Source organism: Paralichthys olivaceus, chromosome 18, assembly GCF_024713975.1.
Source record: "Paralichthys olivaceus isolate ysfri-2021 chromosome 18, ASM2471397v2, whole genome shotgun sequence".
Classification (NCBI taxonomy): domain Eukaryota; kingdom Metazoa; phylum Chordata; class Actinopteri; order Pleuronectiformes; family Paralichthyidae; genus Paralichthys; species Paralichthys olivaceus.
In genome coordinates, this window is record NC_091110.1 from 7,410,649 (window position 1) to 7,431,194 (window position 20,546).

The 20,546-nt window shown below is 42.0% G+C and overlaps 1 protein-coding gene across 7 annotated transcripts in view; it reads left to right on the forward strand.

Moving 5' to 3' along the window:
• Positions 1–4,994: 4,994 nt before the first annotated feature.
• The window catches only part of garnl3 (GTPase activating Rap/RanGAP domain like 3), a 59,802-nt gene continuing 44,250 nt past the window's right edge, over positions 4,995–20,546 (forward strand). For 3 of the 7 annotated variants that reach the window (XM_069513197.1, XM_069513198.1, XM_069513203.1), the window contains exons 1-2: positions 4,995–5,254; positions 5,348–5,490. In XM_069513197.1, the coding sequence (XP_069369298.1) occupies positions 5,393–5,490 (98 nt within the window). In that variant the 5' untranslated portion in view covers positions 4,995–5,254; positions 5,348–5,392. The remainder of the gene's footprint in view (positions 5,255–5,347; positions 5,491–20,546) is intronic. The other 4 variants (XM_069513196.1, XM_069513192.1, XM_069513194.1 and 1 more) reach the window with 2 other exon arrangements.

Sequence of the window (20,546 nt, forward strand, 5' to 3'; positions counted from 1 at the left end):
AGTGCGGTCGCTGCAGTGGCATTTGGCTCTTCTACACGCTGCATTGAGCCTCCTCAGGGGAGGACAGCTTGCTGACACTTGTGCCCTTGTTGCCAGCCGCCAATGCTCCCTTCACACCCCCCGAGAAAAACCCCACGACCCAGAGAGATGTATCACCTTTGGCATCATTTGCTGAACGTCACCAAGCTGAATTTTTACAGATTTACAAAGTAAAAAAAAAATTCTTAGATTTGGAATGCTGGCATAATGCAAAAACAAACCTCATAATGTCATTAATAGACTCACCTCAGCTGAGTTTTGGCAACTTGCTGTGGCCCTGCTCTATTATTATTCTGCGTTTATTGCTCAGGTCAGCAAGACGGACATGAATCAGTTCATTACAGGCCGCTGGTGAGGAGATGAAGAGGAGGCTACCAGGTTTCCTCTCTCCTTTACTGACACTATCCAGCTGCAGGTTAGCTGTCACATGGAGATTTATTTCTTATGATTCCACAAACTGACCTCATGTCAGGCTGGCAGTGTAACACAACCTCATTGTTTTCCCTAATTGTTCAGACCATAGACTGTTTCTGAAGATGGATGACATGCCTCTACTTCCACTATCCCAAAATGAACCTAAAATATCCTGGGTATGAATGCTGCCAGAGTTGTGAGCAGTAGCGTTCAGGGGATGTGGCCGTGATATAAAGATCTTGTCTTATAGCACTTCTCTGTTGTGAATGAAACCTCAAAACTCTTGCTACTACTTGCTACACTTCTATCACACACTGCTGGCACAGCCGTCAGGGGCAGGTTTGTGCTCAGTATCTTACCCAAGGACACTGATCGTACCAACGTGACATCAACGGCTTATTAATTTATAACCCTTCAGAAAACTTAAATGTTAACTAATTAGGTTTCAAATAAATACATATCTTTACATTTAATCTTACTTGTGCTTCATTTACCTCCTCGTCCTAAAGATTTCACCCTCCCCTGTCCATCCCTCACTCCATCACATAAGTATCCCTTGCAAATGGATTTCTTATTTCTCAAGTGTGTGTGTGTGTGCTGCATCTCGTCCTCTTCTCACCTCGAGCCTCGCCACTTCCTGATGGAGGCTTCACACAGAATTACACTCGGCTCCTATTGGGATGAGACGACCTTATAAATATACATCTAGAGGTCACCGGTCAATCTGGTTCTTAAGACTGAGCCATGATCGGAGCAGGGGGCCGGCTACAGCTCATGAGCCATGCTCCCCCACGGCACATGCATGTTCAAAATGACAGCTGGCCATTACTGTGCTGATCAAGGTGACGGGTACTCTACCATCCCTGTGTAAAACTGAGAGCCACAACGCTGCGCTATCAAAGTGCTTTGTTGCTCAGTACTCACTGAAGTGTCTCTCAGAACTCCTAAACCAACACTCAACTCTTTAACTCTAAACTCATGAGCTGGACTTCTCCAAAACATCACGGATGTTGCATTTGCTCACTTGTCACTTGTCCTGGTTCTTTGTTTGTACAGTAATTAATGAACTGAATTTGCACAAATGATGTCAGTGGTGCACTTATTCTTCAAGAGCTGGTGGAGAGGAAAACCGAGCTAAAAGAACAACAGTGTTTTTGGCAGAAACAGGAATGTGTCTGCTGTAAATAGTTGCTAAAACATTCACTGCATCAACTTTACATTTGATTATTTGTTGTGTTTATAGCTTGTATCTTGGGACATTATAAATAATTTATAAAATTGATACAAGGGCACTCAGCGCATACCTCTGCCACTCTATCACCATATTTTATTATACGTTTTACATTTTCTTTCATTTTTTTTCTAATGAAAAGCCTGTCCCACCATGTTAAAATGAAAAATAATTCCTGGATCCACTCCTTTCATCGAATCTGCATCAACATGTTCTTTCTTGGCCCACACTCTACTATTCCACCCAGTTTGAAAAACATGAGTCCAGCAGTTTTTGTGTAATCCTGCTAACAGACAAACAAACTGGTGGAGGAAATAAGAAAATCAAATGTTGTTGACGCCATCTTCAATTGTTTTGTGAGCCTACATAACACACAGCAGTCCATGCACACCTGAACGCTGCAGCCTAACAGCAATTATAAAATAATTCAGTGACCTTTTTTTTATTCCTTCTCATCACAGCCCAGGGCAACACAGGGTTTTCAAAAAGCCCCAGTAAGTTTGGACTAACGTTTTCATTAAGTCCTGCTGGAGGTCAGACTTACAAGGCCTTACACTGTCCTCCATCCTTGTTCAGTAAATACAGAAAAGACCATTACACGCTTTAAATGACCTCACCCAGGAATTAACCTTGAGTGTGCTTGCATTTTCCTGAGTCCAACAGATATTCAAAAATAATAGGAATTCATGTACAAAACATGTATTTCTCTGTATTAGTGGTAAGTACAATATCTGTACTTTTTAATTACAGGCTCTGAAAGTCTGAATTTCGCAGAATTTCTCCGAAACAAACCCCAGTCGGTTGCACTGTATACTGCCACAATACAATGATACTGATTAGTGGTGTTCAAGAGAGGGCAGCTATTTAAAGGCGTCTCTAACCACAAGGCGATGTGGTAAGCGGCAGTGCTGTTGAATCACAGAGCATCTGAGCGTTTGAGCAACAAAACTGAAGTTCATCCTGTTCACACAAACAAGGTCAAGTCTTTGGATACAGCTGTGAGTCATGTTGAGAGAATTCCTCATCTAAACAGTGGGCTGATATACTAGACTGTGAGTGTGTGTGTGTGTGTGTGTGTGTGTGTACATATGTGGGAGTAATCAGTTTACTTCTACTTCCTTCTATTGGATGGAAAAGGTGAAACATACTACGAACAACCTACAGACAACCACCATAAGTATTTGCTAATCAGCATAGAAACTGTTACATTTAGAAACAATGCACGTTAGCTCTGAAGAATACCAAAGGTTCTGCTTGGAAACATAGACTTTGCATAGAGATCACTGTGAACTATCCAGAGAAGAATACCCTGGAGTCTGTGTAATCGGGAAATGGAGCCTCAGTATCAAGTTAAACAAAACCAAGCTTGAAAAATGAGCACTTGAACTGAAGAATTTTTGTCTGTCAGCCAGGTGGTGATCAAGATACTTTGGCTTCACTTTTCGGGAGCCATCCTGTTGTCCATCTTTATATACAGTCTATCATTGTGGGAGGATTTTGGAATTTGTTTTTGGAGTTTGTTGCAGTATGCATCCTCACCAAAAGATGACGCTAAATCAGGAAAACATTTTTTGCATCCTAACCAACCAAAAGTCGGTGAGAGGTTATAAATGTTGGTTTTTGTGAATTGCTCAACTTTAACTCTGATACAATATGGAACAATTTAATGTTCGATGTTTTTCAGGGTCGCTTAGAAATACAGTGAAGTATTTTTAGAACATATTTTTACAAATGTTTGATATATTTCAGATGATCTATGTTTTTATGTTTTTAGGAGCCTTGCCAAGACATTCCGCTCTGTACACAACTACAGCCTTTGTAAAATAAAATATGAGAGGACAACTGTGATGCTACATGAGACAAACTAAAACCAGCAGGGAGTAAATTTGGCAGGAATCATCTCTGGCCCGACGGTTTGTCCTTCCAAGAGAGATCATGAACAACAGTGGCAGATTTGACTCAGAATCCAGGGAAAAGAAAGAAAGATTGATAAAGACAAATATTTGTGCTTTTTGGGTTTTTTTTTAACACTAGAACTCTGTGTGGTAATTTGGTAGTTGTGGACATTTGCCACTTCAGTCTAAAATGAGTGGCTGATGCATCCAGCCTGAAGTGAGCTGGACTTATTCCATGTTTTTGAATACATGGCAGGAATGAATGTGATGGAAAGAGAAAATAAAAACCTGTTCTGCTGTTGCTTCAAAGCTCAGACTAGCATGTCTCACTGTCCGGTTCTACAAATACTGTTGGACTTCCTGAGTAGCAACAACCCCCCCTACAAGGGAATAGATCTCGCTATATATTTCGATATAGCAAACGTATCAAAAGGAACATTTTCTGTTATTATGGTGGGACTGCTTACAACCTCCAGGATGATCTTGAGACATTGGAAAACTGCTGCATCTCCTGACCTGAAAGACTGGATCAATAAAACGGTGGAGACCACATCTTATGAGTCTATTGAGTCAACAGATTGAAAGATGGGCCCATCCTTTGAGAGCTCTTTGACCAGTATAAGGACTGATGAAAACTCTACAAAGAGCAACAGTCATCGAATCAATATGTGATTTATATTTATTTGTATTTCTTAACATTTTATATAGTTTAATTTTGCTATTTTCTTTATACCATGTCTTACAGTACATACGTCATAACCAATACCTGTATTACCATCCCTACATTTATGGATATTTCTAAAAACACTTCAAATACTTTAGTTTACTTCAAAGGATGAGAAACCATGATTCAAAAGTCTAAAAAAGTCTTTCAACCCAGGGTCACCACATTAAAGCAGATATGTTCTCTCTCTTCTCTCTTCTGTGTGTCAGGTTTTAAGTTTTCTCAAGTTCATAGAGGCTGTTGTCTGTGTGAGGACACTGCATAGACATCGTTGTGGACAGTCTAACCAAAACCTTATCCCTAACCTTAACCATGTCCTCACCATCAGGTCTCTGGCATAATGCATTCCATTGCACCTTACCCTGACCATCACAACTAAATTACCAAATTCCTACCTTATTTATTTCACCATAGTCCATAAATAATTCTAATACTAACCCTAATGGCAAGTCTTGACCCTCAAATAGCCCATTGAAAGTGGGTTAGAAGGTGAGGACAGGCCAAATTACCATCAGTCCATAGTGAGTGCACACACACACACACACACACACACACACACACACACACACACACAGTATGGAAGTAGCCTCACCACCACTTCTCTTTCTCTCTCATGAAGTCATTGCTGTGCAGTGCACTGTGCAGCCCCTCTCTCTCTCTCTCTCTCTCTCTCTCTCTCTCTCAGTGTGGAGCTGGAGCAAGAGGAGCGCGGCTGTGCGGCTCCACACTTCAGGATCACAGGCTCTCCGGGGCGGTAGAGAGTCCTCGGCACGACCGCTCAGGTTGACTCCAAGTGCTTCAGTCCGTCGCTGCTCCATGGACGCACAAGCAGCACCAGCAGCCTCGACAACATGCACCTCTGAACGCTCACACACGCCGTATTTTGTTTAGCCTGAGCGGTGCGAGAGAGGGGAAAAGTCTGCAGGATCACTTTATTTATTCTCCGCGGAGGTGAGTCGAGCGTAAAAGGGATTTTTGTTTCTCCTCCTCTTCTTTTCTTCCGCCTCTCGCAGTCCCCCTGACTTTTTGTTTTTCCCTGGAAAGGCAGCGGTGCTGTTTGCCCCGGGTCTACCTGCTCGCTCAGCACCCATGAATTCAGATAAAAATGTGTACCTCGGCAGAGACAAAGGCATCATGCGGAAGAGAGCCTTGCTCCTTCGGAAAGGTTGCAGCTTCGAGATTACCAGGTAGGTCCTCTTCTTTTTTGTCTGGGACATGAGGGGCGATGAAAAATGGCCAGACTATCCCAGAGAAACTGCTCTCTCCTGCAGGGAAGTGGCACTTCGAATGAGGAGGAGAGAACGGGATTAGGATTATTTTGGTGATCTGTCACCTTGTGTTGGTGATTTATCCAGTGCGCATAAGGAGCAGAGGGATGCCCCCAAACAAATAGTGTATCCAAAGTAGGATTTGTCATAGAACCAGCTGTTCATTCCCTCCTCTGTGTCCAAACCAACCCTGATGCCCTTTGTTCGTATTATCATTTTCAAAATCTCCACACCGCGCGGTTACATGCCCGTTCAGACCGTGGGGGGACGCGTTACGCACGGATACGTGTCGTCTGCACCTGACTCTGCAGTGTTGATAGTGCTGCTTTCGTGTCGGGACGCTGTCAATCAGCCTTTTATTGCCAAAATCAGATGTTGATTGGGCAGCAACTGCACCCCCCAGTGCCTCAGTGCTGTCCAATCATGCGCCAGACAGGGGGCGCACAGAATATGCACGTTTTAATTCACCCCCTGCTCCTAAAAATAGCTTAAAGCAGACTGAGGGATCATATCACCTGCTGCAGTCTGAGGTACCGCTGTTCACCTGTATCACACGCGTACACACACACACACACACACACACACACACACACACACACACACACACACACACACACACGACTTCAGAGGACATTAGACTGACTTGCATTGATTCCCTGAGGACTTACTCCTCAAAAATAGTTACTACTTGCCTAAACCTAAATTTAACCTAAATCCTAACCTAAACTCATCCTTTCCTTTTGAGCAGTTCTGGTTAGTATGGTCCCCATTAGGAAGACAAGTCCATATAATGTGACCATGTGAACAGATTTAGGTCCCCACAACATGAGTAAGTTGTGGTCGCACACACGCACACACACGGACACACACACACACACACCCTAAGCCAACAGAATCATGCAGACAGGGGTTGGGTCTTGTTGGCAGATGGACTTCAGCTCATACGATCTGACTGTGTGATGGTCTGAACCCACTCAGCTCCCTGTGTGGTCTGTTCCCAGACGTGTGTGTGCACTGTGGTTTGGAGCACTAATATCTGGTTTCACTGTCAATGATGTCACACCTGCTCTGTCTTCTACTTTACATAATCACTCAGTGTCCACAACACTCCCTGCTGATGAGGAACTCGCTTTAGAGCACCATCTTTGCCGCTTAAAGGTGCTTTCCTTAGAGCTGCAATTAACATTTTCATAATAAAACAACCTGTCCATTACTTTCTCAATTAATTAATCAATTTAATTATTTTAATTATTTTCTTGCATTTTTTATTTTCAGATGAACATCGCTTTGTGAGCTTGTAACCAGATTTAAGTTTAGGTAAATAATCAATCAAATGTATGAAAAGCAACAATTACATTATCAAATAGCCTGCTGTTTAAAGATAATCCAGCTACATTGATCTAAACTGGGACTAAATAAACAAATGACTTTTAGTCATTTATACATAATTACCTTGCCGAGGAGGATGTTTCCATCTGCGTTCATGTGTCTGTCAGTTATTTAGCAATATTGTGCAGAAACTACTGGACGGATTAGCATGAAAGCTGGTGGAAGGATGTGGTATGAGTCAGGGAAGAACTCGTTAAATTTAGGTGCGGATCTGGTTTGTGATCCGGGCACTTTCCTTGATTCCTTTAAAGACTAATTCATGAATCTTGAAGAAGAAAACAGGCATGTTCAGGGGAATGGTTTTCATGTGTGTGTGCAGTTTGGTGCAGATACAAATAAACATGTGGATCTATTGAATTTAAACTTTCATCAGGGGACTGTTGGGGCCTTATTGGTGGAGGAATGTGCCTTTCTAGTTTTATTCTATTGACTACAATATATAACTAAGATACATTGACTATTGTCTCATTGGAGAGCATGAAACCGTCAAATCGTTTTGTTTGAAAGATCACAGTCAATCGTTGTTGTTTAAAATGGAGTTTAATTTCCGTTCAATCAACTAATCATTGCTGCTCTAGTTTTCTCAAGATTATTCACATCACCCCCCAGTCCTTCTCCCACCTCCTCTCCTTTAATTTCCTGCTATTTCAGACTGTGGTGGTGTGCATATTTACTCATGCATCTCGCTTCATTGCTCTATTAGCTGATAACTTTGTCCAGCATGCATGCATGTGTGTGTGTGTGTGATGGTGAGACGTGCGCATGTTCGAGATCTCGACTGCCAGGTCTGCCATTTCCAAATGGAAGTGTTTACTGTATTCAGGTTGAGAGTTGTGCCGAGAGTTGTGCCAAGCTTTCTTTCAAATTACACATCCCTTCTAATTTGCTTGATTCTTCTTCCTGTGTTGTATAGTGCAGGGGGTTGCTGCCTCTCTGTATGCTGTGGGCCCAGTCACATCGTATGACTACGACTTCCTGGCAGACTGTCTCTCAGACAGCAGCAGTTTAACAGACAATCAATCAGAGCGGGGTCTGAAGTGCTACTGCATGGGGAAATAGATTCTCCACCATACTGAGGGGATGTGAAAGACATTCAAGTAAAGGGCTGCTGCTGCTCAGGAGTGTGTGTATAATTCATTGTGCTGCAGTGACGCACAGCCATACAGACCTAACAAAACTGAACAGCTTCATTTGCACACACACACACACACACAGTATGTTGGAAACCTGCTTTCACATGCATATTTACACTTGCACACCCTCTCCGGTTGAAGCGTTCCCATATGCATGTCACAGTGTGTCATGAGGTAGTTTCTATCTCGACGTTGATCTGCCCTTTTTTCCTCTCCGGGCTACAGATGTCACATTGTATAAAAGACTCTCCATGCCTGCTGTATAATGTTTGACTCCGCCAAGGAGGTTTTCACCCCTGTCCCTTTGTTTGTTGGTTGTTATGCTTGTTTGGAAGCAAGGTTCTGTGAAAACCACTGGTAGGGTTAATATGAAACTTGGTTGAAGGATGCTGCGAGTTTGGTGGGGATCCAGGATTTTTCCCTCTTTCATTAACATGGCATTTTTTAACATTATGATGGTGTGTAGTTTGGTTGTGTGTAAGGGGACTGTTGGGCTCCGGTGGAGGCATTTGCTCTATTGTATGGCATTCTAGTAAAATCTTTAATCTTTACCTTCTCTTTAATGAGCCTTTTAACTAATCTAAAAATCATATGCTCTGTCGTTAGTGCTTGTAATGATTTTGGATGTATGGTTTTGATGCATGTTTAAAGTTAAAATGAAAGCAACCAGTTTGTGTCTCCAAGCTAATCAATGCATTGTAACACCACAAGAACTCTTCACCAAAAACTTTAATCCCCAGGGTAAAGATTATTTTAAAAGATTATTTTAAAGTCTTTGGGAAAAGTTATTTGTGTTAAGCTGTCGTGATCTGTGCTGAGGCCTAGCTAATCTGCTCTGAGATACACACATCACATTACATTATTATTTCTCCGGCTCTGTTTTGGACACGGTCTCATTGTGACTAAGCCTTATCTAACAAAGTCAGCGGACTGCCAGCTGGTGGATAATCTCTCTGACAGCAGTGGCCACAGAGTTCCAGGTGAAAGCAGAAAAGTTGATCAGACGCCTGGGGCCAATTATTTGGCCATTTTTCCTCTGGTATGCTGGTCGCAGGTGGCTGGAAGGTGCAGGTGGCTGCATGTTGGTTCAGGATTTGTAGATTATGTATGTGTTTCTGTATCTATATGTAACGTCTGTGTGTGTGTGCATAGTGTTTTTGTTACTTCTCCTCGACCTTTTCCAGTGTAAACACTGACCTTGTGAGGACCAGTGGATCTCATGGGGACCAAAGCCTGGTCCTAATGAGAGGTCCTGGTTAAGGTTAGTGGTAAGATGTGAATGGTGGTTTGGTTAACATTACGGTTAAGGCAAAATCATAGTTTCCACGTCTGCCAGTGCGCTATGATCGTCATGATGTAAATGTCGTCAAACGAACCCTTATGCCGACATCCACGTGTAGCCCAAAATTTGCGTTAACTGTATGCATCGACTGTGAATGCTCCAGGTACAATATATGGAATGGGATGTGAGATCACGTACCCATTCCTGGAACACCTGACCGAGGTTGACCCGCATTTAAGTATAATGTGACTGGAACAAGTGGACAACTCTCCACAGGCACGGAAAACAGAAAGTATGGTCAACCCTTCAGGCATGAATTGGTCATAGTTAAGGTTAGGGATAAGGTTTTGCTGTCCACGGATGGAAGTCAATCCAAGGTCCTAATAAGGATGGCTGTGCAAACTTTAGTGTGTGTGTGTGTGTTTGTATGGCTCACTCTTAATCTTTGCTTGAGGCGTTAGTTACAACTCGAGCAACACAACACTGCAGATGGTTAAGTTGCATTGTAGATAAAGAAGGCGCCATGCAGAAATAAAATAAAGCGGATTCTTCTCTCTAAATCAGATTTGGGTTCATTATGGTGTCGCATAAGGAAGCATGCACAAGCTCTTTGGCCTCAAGTCTTGATCTTGACAGAGAAAATGTCCGGATGTCCAACACGAAAAACCACATTCTAACTTATTTAGTGTCTTTTTCCATTATTTTCCTTAACAATCAAACTATGTGTCTTCGTAAACTGTCTCTGTCACTGAGCTCTTGGCTCTGGCGTGTCTCAATGTACTTCCAGTCAGCCCTGGCAAAATTTGTGTGAATGAGATTAGGCCTACAGCGACACGTGAAGGAGCCAAGACAGCACTGGCTCGACTCTGACCGCAGACTGGCAGAGCAAATACAGCTCTTCAGGAGACAGTGCCAGAGAAACTGAAGAAAATGTGTGAGCAGACATAAAGTACTACAAACATACAAACCGACTGACCACTGCAGGACGTTGTTTTCTGATGGAGCCAGTATCAAAAATCACACAAAGTCTCAGCTCGCATGCTCTCTATGAACCCAGCAGCTGATTGTGATGCGGTGGAAATGATTCTCATTGCGTGGAATCTTTTCAGGCTCCATTACAAAGCATTTGTAGTTCGTTTAAGGAAAGGCATGCACTGGCAATGAGCATCACAGCGAGTGAAGGGAAGCTCATTCATCATCGAGCTAAAGCGGCGCGGTGTGTGATCAGAGCATGTTACTATGGTTTGGTTTTGCAGCTCTAAATGAACAAATAGGCTAAAATAAAGCGCCTGTTTGCAGTGTAGGAGGGAATGATCAGGTTTGACCCCACAGATTAATGAGGTTTGAAATGTGTGCATGTCCATTAATCACTCTGCTCTGTTTGTTACCCAGCCCCTCCCTGCTTTCGCCGCCCATGCATGCCTCAATTCATCCACTATACACAAAAAAGATTCAGCGACAGCTTCTCCCTGCATTCTCAGCCGCAGTCGGAGAGCAAAAATAGACCCTCGACGAGCTGCAGCCTCAGAAACTCTCTGACGCTCTTTTTCACCGACTTGCCCCCTCCTTCTCCTTCCTCCCCTGAACTTCTCACATCGAAGGTCGTTTGAGTGCATTTGCTTTGAAATGCTATCAGTGTCTTCATTAACCTCGCCCACTGCCAAACCCACAATGTTTGTGACTACAGTTGCCAGGGGGGGGTGGGGGTTTGTTAGCTGCAGCTTTCCGTTTGCTGGATTGGCACAAGACGGGTTCCAGATGTAGCCGAAGTGCACCGCGCTCCCTTCAAGTGCACTGTAAACAAAACGGGTGAGGGAGTTGGGAGCATATGTCTCTTTAAAAGAGAGAGGGGGGAAAAAGGAGAAGGAAATATGTATTAGGGTTTGTCCTCGTGCGGTTTCCTGGCAAAGCTTTTACAGTAGACTTCAAAGTGGTATGCGAATGAAGAACATGTGTTTTCAATGTCAGACATGTTTTTTATGTTTTTTTTAGATCTGGGAATGCACTAACAGACGGGACCATAGTGTTCTCAGACAAACCGGGTGAAAGTGGTTGAGGGAGGCTGAGCTGCTGGGGTCTCCCTCTGTGTTGCCGTCTGTCATAAAGCACCCAGCTGGGAACTGGGATGATGGACATTTTTGCTGACACAATGCACTTGACTGCTCAACATACTGGGAAAGTTATTTAGCTCACTCTCTCTCACACACACACACACACATTCAACACAGATTTTTTTCCACTTGCATAGAGCTGCAATGCTTCGTCGGCAGATAGAGACAGAGAAGAGAGACGGCATTTCACCTGTACCTGCATCTCTGTTTCAGCTTCCAGTAAAATATAGGATTCAGTATGTGTCTTTCATTTGTTTATCAAGCGTTAAACCTCTGCATACATCTTCTATCTTCTCTGCCTTCTTTACTCCAACAACTCTCAGATCCTCTGTTTCTTGGTTTTGGGAAAAGGCCTGGTCGCACATACGCGAATGCTTACCGAATATCGTTCACTAAAAAACCGAAACACACAAAATTCATCACATTTCATGCAATAGCTTTGAACAACTTTTTTTTCGGCACACACAGACTTTGATTTGTAAAATTGTCACTCCTCTGCTTTAGCATCATCCAAATCGATAATCGATTCACAAATAGCTGCCAGATAACTTTCTATTGATCATTTAGCCACATTCAGTCAAGCCTGATAAAGATGCTGCGTTCAGGACCTATGATCTCTCGCCCCGTGTTGTTGCAGTGTCGTCTCACTTGTCTGACTTCCATAGAAGGTTGTAGCTGGGAAATTGAAGCGGTGCTCACAAGGCTCATGGTTCTGCTCTGCCGTACAGTCAGTCCCTCAGTGAGGTCTGATAAACACTGGACTGTAATCACTCCCATATGTGGCTGCATAGCTCAGCACAACCCGGCACAGTTCAGCCAATGCGCACAATGCAGAGCACCAGGCTCATTTAGACAGAAAAATAGACTCAAATTACTAGAAGAAAAAAAAAAAGGCTTGATTACAGCCCTATGCAAACTTTCCCTCTTTGACGGGAACATCTGCTTCCATTTAGGGCTTTAAGACACATACCTATATTAAAATGCACTGTGCACCGCTTCGGGAAAACTTGGAGGCTGGAAAAATATTCCCCCATTATAGTTGGCTGGAAGAAAGCCAGCGTGCTGAACTGGGTATCGGCTGAGATGTGGCCAGCTCCAGCACGGCCACAAGCCACATGTGTACAAGACTCATACAGTGAAAGTGAGTGTGTGTGTGTTGAGGTGAGTATGTGAGCTCAGAGGAAGTGTGTGTGTGTTAGTGTGTGTGTGTGTGTACAGTGTGAGCTGCTTCACACCAGCCCACTGCCCTCGTCATAACCCTCAAAGCGAGATCCAGGAGAGACACCGGAGGAAATGGAGCCTGTGAAGGGTTACTGTTGTACATTTTTACCCTGCGGTTTTCAGGGAGGCCGGCCAAAAAAACCTCCCCTTGGTTAAGAGAGGGAGCAACACAAACAAGTCGTGAACGAGTGAAAGAGATGGAGGTTATGTTTAAAAGTACCTGTAGAGGAATCAAAGACGGGAATAGTTTCAGTGGAGGTTGTATTGATGTGGCTCAAGATAAGTTGTTGATGTGGACACTCTGTTTTGGGAGTTTCACCAACTGTACACAGGCCTGCTGCTGCAGTATAGTACAGGGGTTATGTTGCATGCTGCTATTTCTCCATCTGCATGGTTTACTCTGGCTAAAAAAAAAAACAATGCAAATACTGTTTAAGATACAAGTGCACAAATACTAATAAACAACTAAACACACTTTCCATTTTTCCACCAGACAGTCTCTTTAATCCTCGCACCGTTTTTATAATTATCACAAATTGTATGACATGCCTCTGATTGCTCAGATAAAGAGGAAGAGCTGCAGTGTAATGTTGCCTCTCAGTGTGGGAACGCCCAGTTAGAGATCAGCATCACATGTAAATATGACTAAGAACTGGTCAACACTTTTAAATCAACATAACTTGTTAGAACAAAGAGACTTGAATCACGTTGCCAGAGCTGTGAAGCTGTGCTGAGGCACGTCCGCGCTCCAGTGCCTTTTATTGGTTCCTGGTAAATGTGTGAGAAAATTAATTTATTTCATTATATTAAGGCCTGATAGATAAAACAGTGATACATATTAATTTGACAGTTGTCTTGTCCTTGATAACAATGGACAGGTCATGGCTCAAGAGATAGAGCAGGAGGTTGGCAGTTCAATCCCGAGCACTGAAGCGTCTGAAGTGTCCTTGGTTTCCGACAGTGTATGAATAGTGTGATAGAAATAGGCCTGTGAAAAGAAGCATAGAAGCTGTATGAATGTGTGTGAATGGATGCATGCAACTTGTACTGTAAGTGCTATAAGTGGTTGATCATAGACGTAAGTGCTGTATAAATACAGTTTCCATTCACACTGTGTCAAAGGCTCAGCAATACAAGCAAACTGATACAAACTGATGTGTGCTCTAATTGAATTGAAGCATACATCTAGAAGTCAATTACTTTTACCTCAGTTGAAAGAAGTAACAACCTCCTGGAGACGGGAGGAAATGTATGTTGTAAGTCAGAAAATATAGCTCTGTGTTTCATCAACGAAAGTACCTGCTTTACACAGAATGATAATGAATCATTCAATATATATTTTAAAATATTTGAATCACAACATAAAGAAATGATTGATTGTATATACAGCATTTTCTTCTAAAAATGTTTTAATTAATCATGTTACCTATTTAAAATAACTACTAAAAAAAACAGTTCCAAAAAAAAAAAAGAAGTAAATTCAGGTGAGGGTTAATGAAATTCTAAATAAGTAGAAAGTGCTCGTGGAAAGTGTTTTGTAAACTCTTTTGGGTTCCGTCTTATTTAACTGTGATAAAAGTTCCACCCACAAGAGGGCAGACTCTCCCTGTATAAACACTAATCTGGCCACATAGTGTCATACACAGACAAAGTGGGTATAAATACGTGAATTAAGAAAAGGTTTTGTTACTTTGACCTTTATCTATGTGTTAGTTTGAGCTTTGGATGTGTCTCATACACCGAATGGATGAGCTGCATTCAAAATCCAGCAGTTCAAACAGCGTAGTGATGAGACGCCTGTCGCACTGGGACTTCACTGCTCCACGAGGAGTGAGCTCTGTAAGATGTGTGGACTCATATTCTGTGTTTCAGTTCACTCAGACAACCAGCTCACTGTGTTTCCTTGTGTCCTGCACGAGGAAAACAACAAGTGCTAACGTTTACTCTCATCTTTATATTCAGCAGCAGTCGGGACAAATGTGCACTGTCCCAAAAACTGCACATGAGCACAGGCATGTGGTCAAAGGGCAGAGGGCAGAGTAGTGTCCAGGGCCGCTCTGATCGTTTCAGACAAAAGGTTAATTCACCTGATCACATTTAATGAGAGCGGCATCACACATGACACTGTGACATTTCACAGGGGCCACACGGTGACCTGCTGGCATTTGGGGCCCACTGGAAACAAAGAGGCCAAGGTCTGAATCCAAATCATCTTTCTGTGTGTGTGTGTGTGTGTGTGTGTGTGTGTGTGTGTGTGTGTGTGTAAATGACTGCCAGTAGAAAAACTAACATAGGACGACAGCTGATTGCTTAAACTGTAATGTAAGGTTTAAACCAGTTGAACCAGTGATCCCTTTCTTACTTTAGCAACACAGCAGTTTATAAAAACCTTATTATTGAGCTTTAAGTCTCAATTATTTAAATTATTGATGTTTAATCTGCTGATAATAATGTGAATATTCTCTATTACAATACATTAGTAAGCTCGTTTTATCAGACCAACAGCCCTAAACCCAAATATATCCACTTTACTTTGTACATATGATGAAAAGGGCATCAGACCCTGACATTTAAGGAACTTAATGAAAATTAGAATTAGTTTGAAATGAATTTTTAATGAAAAATAAACTCTCTTACAAGAAACAGTTATAACCTCAAACTCCTACGTAGGACATAGAACAGGCTATTCTATATCAGGCAAATTTGTACTTATGCAAATAAGGAGCAGCTAGATTTAAATTTAGTTTTGCATACAGGTAGTGTGATCCAGTGTGATTGAATGATTCCCAACCTTGGTGCTCGTCCATCTCTCAGGGGCTGAAAATGTCACAAGATCAGTCTGTGAGCTTGTGGGATGATCTGTGACTTAAGATCCTTTTTATGTGAAATATTACATTTTCTTCCCATGGGGGTTTCAAATGGGAAATGAGGGAATTTTGCATAATACAGGAAAACAAATGCAGATGGAAGTGTCACATAAAGAACTAGTGTACTTGAGTAAATGTTTCCTTTCAGCTAGTTCACACTTTAAACTAAATGGGCTCTTGAACTCACCATATAATTGTATTTATATAGTCAAAATCACAAATTAGGGACCCTGAGTGCAACACACAACATCGACAGGTCAGAGAATTTGTCATAAGGTAAACAATTAAGAAATTAACTTTTACAGTTCCAATGCATTAGAATATGAGTGAATGGTTGAACCTAATCAAAAGGAGTCATCTGTGTTGACTGCAGCCTCACACAGGGACAAGGCTTCCTCAGAGAGAAGTGATATCATTCGTCAGTCCTATTGATTTGCATGTTCCACCTGAATGTGTGTGACACATAAACCCCCACTGTGTTCACACTGGTAGTTTGTATCTCATACAGTTTGCATTACGCTGATTGCAGCATTGTTTATACCGTACGTGTGTTTGCTCATTTCCATCCCTATGCATAGAGATGGCTATTGTCCCAGTGCGATCTAGAGTAGCTGCACATCCAATCACATTGTTTGTGTTCTCACACACACACACAGTAACAGAGGACTATGTTTATCCTATGCGTGGGAAAGGTGCCGTGGTCAGACACGGCTTATGCGGTGAGACTAAAGGGCCAGAGCAGCAGCTGACCAGAGAGATGGCGGTGCATCTGGGGGATTAGCATGCTATTGACCAGGGGCTGAGGATAACCGCCACGAATGCTCATGCATACACACATGCAGTTTGTATACCTGTGCACCACAACAACCAATACTGGCACGGGCACATGGATTAGTAAACCCACACAGTATAATGCTTACACCTACATTTATACCCCTGAACTTTGAAGTTGCAGTTGTCTGGGGGAATGCAGAGCCTGGGATAGTCCTTCTATGTCAGGTCTCACACACATACACACGTACAGGAAGATTGAGGGCTATTATTTATATCCCACCTCCCAACTAATGACGGAGCCCACGACAGTGAATGAACCCTTTCAACCTGGTATCAGCAAATGGTGTATGAATAACACATCGGGTTCTTTAAGTGAATCCATGTCTTAATGTAAGTTTTGCTTTTCGTGCTTTTTAATTCGCTCTTATCGTACTAATCAACCCGACTCTCCCCTCCACCCTCATAAAAGAGCATGAAATGTCGAATGCTTGAAATGACACGCAAAGAAATTACAATGTGGAGGCATGACATGTGAAATGTCTTTAAAATGGCTGTTTATACACAATCCCATGACATCACATTGAGCCTTTAGAACCAGAACAAGCGCCCAGCAGCTTTGTGACACACATGTAAATGGTGGTTGGTCATATGGTGACACACGAATGGCATGAACATGAAAATGAAAAAGGTCAAATCAATTACTGCCATATTGTTTTGATTACTTTGTCAGGGATCCTGCTGAAACACTAGAAACAAATTGAGTGGGTATGTTCTGACTTTTTTTGCATTCATGTAAATCTTAATATCTGTTTCTTGCCAGGGCACAATGTATATCGTTGTATATATTGTATATAAATCTGGATTTTCACTCATTCAGGGCAGGACGATGGTGCAGGGGTTAACATAGTCAATTCATCGCAAGAAGGTTCTTGAACCTGTTGCCCAAATTGGGTCTGTGGGGGTTTTCTCCAGATGCCCCAGCTTCCTCTCCGACAATCCAAAGACACACAGTATAGTATAATACTGGAGACTCTAAACTGCCCGTATAGGTGTGAATGTGAGTGCGACTAGTTGAGTTTGTCTTTTTTGTCAGCCCAGCAATATGCCGTCGACCTGTCCAGGGCGTACCCCTCCTCTCACCCAATGATCGGCTCCACGGGATTAGCTCCACTACTACTATTACTATTTACCTTTATCATTACAATTGTTGTTGCTGCTCTGCCTTCTATGCCAACAGAATGTCAAGCCCTGAAATACTGATTTGTGAATATGGACTATACACATTTTATTTATTTTATTTTTATATTTATTTGATTGGTTGATTGATCGAAGCCATCAGGAAATGGCACGTCTTGTTTTCCATTGTGAGAAATCGATTATATTCTTCACCTGGACCAGTCTGTTGTCACATCACACAAGTTCCTTCTCTCATAACAGTTTTGTCAGGGTTGTCAGGTTAATGGCTCAATGGACGAGTCTTTGAACAGGAAGTCTTCCCTGTTTTAACTTCCCTTGTTATAATCTGACTTAACAGGAGACTGTAAAAAAAGAGAAGCCCTGATGCAAAGGGTATCGAGCTCAGTGCGTGTCAAAGTGTGACAATGTGAAGGCGTGTGACAAAGTTGAGTTTATGCAACATGTATGAGTTGTGCGTGTGTGTGAGATCAGCCTCAGGGCTCTAATTTGAGGTGGGGGTGTTCAAGTGTCTCAGGTCGGTTGTTTGTAACTCGATCCTGACCTGTGTGTGAAAACCAAGGTTTTATTTCCAGTGGTCTCTGGCGCCTGCAGGCTGTAGCAGATTACCGCTGCATTTCAACACAAGCTATTTTTAAAGGTAGTGCACGTTCAGAGAGAATAAGAGAGAAAACGCTGTGTGTGTCAGGATAGCTTGAGGTGTTTTCCTTTAGCGTGGCGTGTCACAGAGGGGGGTTTCTGCTGATTAAAAATTGATGAGCAGCTGAGTGTCATGTTGCCCGAGCTGAACATTCCTGCACTATTTAATGTGTGTGCGTGTGTGTGTGTGTGTGTGTGTGTCTGTGGGGCTGAGCTGCAGACATAGGCTGTGGCTGGACTATTGTGCAGGTATCAGATTTACCTCAGCTCATGTTTCACCCGCTGTTCGTTGTGTGTGTGAGCGGAGAATCAAGAATTAAAATCCCTCCTCACGTTTTTACCACATTTCTCTGTCTTCTTCATGTGTCCTCACTCATTGCACATACAAGTGACGAGTATTTCTTTCAGTCTGTCTTTGCTTCTCTGTCCTGCTGCATCCTACCCTGAGTTTTGAAGCCCTTAAAGGACAGATAAAGACCTTGTCAAGTCAGTCTGACATCTATTTGCACTTTTGTTGGAATTGTACCATCGATCTTTACTGAGAAGAGATCCCTTCCTTTTGTAATGTATTTCTTCTCTTGAACCAAAAGCTTACCGAGGATTCAGCATTTTAATTTTGATTTTGCATCGCTCATAGTTTAAGGTTTTTTTGATCAAATGTGTTCTGTTTCTTGCTAGTCCAGGGAAACGCTATCCAGAGCAACAACAAGAGGGAAAGTTAATTTGGAAAACTCCCTCTTCATGAAAAACACACTACAATGCTTTTTTATGCAAAATTGGCACTGTGGATTTTGTCCCCCATCACTTACATTCAGTAAACAGTTTTTTTTTCCTGGTTTCGTCTTAACTGCGCAAATAACACATATTTTAAAAAAACACAACTTGATACTTTGCTAAGTTACTTCTGTTTCTGATTTCAGACTAGCAGTTAAACTCCTTTAGATAAAATGAATGTATGTATGTATGACTGATTTTAAACATAACACCTCCCATATCATAAATAACCCCATTTGTGTCAGTTAACATATTTCTTTGTCTATGAATAACCTTTCGTTGATAAAGAGGAAGTGTTGTTCTACATGAAACATATAAAACATTAACCATTTCCTTATTGGGGTGGAATAACCACAGACTGAATTAATCAGGAAGCATATTCTTATTACTGGCGTTTGTGTCTGTGAGATCTCAAAGTATCAGGTAAACAAGTTTAAATTTACAAAACACAAGAGTGGAAGTATTTGTCACTCAGGTTCTCTATAATGAATGGATGAGTGGCAGCATTGTAATAAATGCAGATGTCAGATCTCTGTGTATGCAGCTGTGTTTTCCAGAAACTAACCAGAACGTGAAATAAGCCGAGAGCTAAGCAGTAGAAGGTAGAAAAAAGTGCATTTTGAAGATATAAAAAAGAACTCCGAAACTTTTTACTTCCTTATATCAGAATCAGCCCCCCAAAAATCCATATTGGTTGGGCTCTATAAAAAGAGACAAGGAAAAGGGAGGTTACATTAATGAATGACCTCAGCACTGCCCAGTCCTCCTGTTCAGAGGGATTATGGGTAGACCCCTGGGAGCACATAAGAGTGATTGATTGGTGAAGATCAGAGAGGCCAAATAAAAACGGAGAGAAATTTGCCACCACTCTCTACCTCATCATTTATGGAGGGTTTAATAATTGTAACTAAAGACTTTAATTGATCACTAATTATATTTACATGGGAGACTGGGAAACCTTTTATTAAATACAGAGGTGATATCTCATTAAAGCTTAAACCTATAATTAGTAATTATTAAATCACCAGCATTTATACTGAAATCTATTTTGACTTGTTTACCAGTTAAAGATAAACATTTTAATTGGTAATGCTTCAAATTGAATGTGTCAATTGTGTTTATATTATTAGTTCACTGTAATGTGTTTGTTACCAATCGAAGCTTCTTTTTTTTTTAAAGTTGGTAAATATATTTTGGTGTACCTGCCCAGCCCAATGTTCTTATTTCTCAATGGTCTAATAATCAAGCCAACATCTTATAAAGATTTCAGTTTAGTAAGACATACAGATAGATAGATAGATAGATAGATAGATAGATAGACAAGGGTCTAAATAAAGGTCTACCTCTCGCCTCACAGGGGCGGATCCAGGGGCAGGGCCGGGGGCTGGGAACTGGCCACAGCTGAAATCTAATTGGCCCCTGAAGTGCCCCTGTCAGTGGTCTTTTCTTTTCTTTTTAATAAACTAATGATTGACAATGTGCTGGAACAAGGAACTATTTTCAAACTATATTCAGTGTGGCTTTGCTCAGAGCTGTAGAGCAAACAGTAAACAAGGGATGACTTGTGCATCTTACTGAATCAGGAAATGTG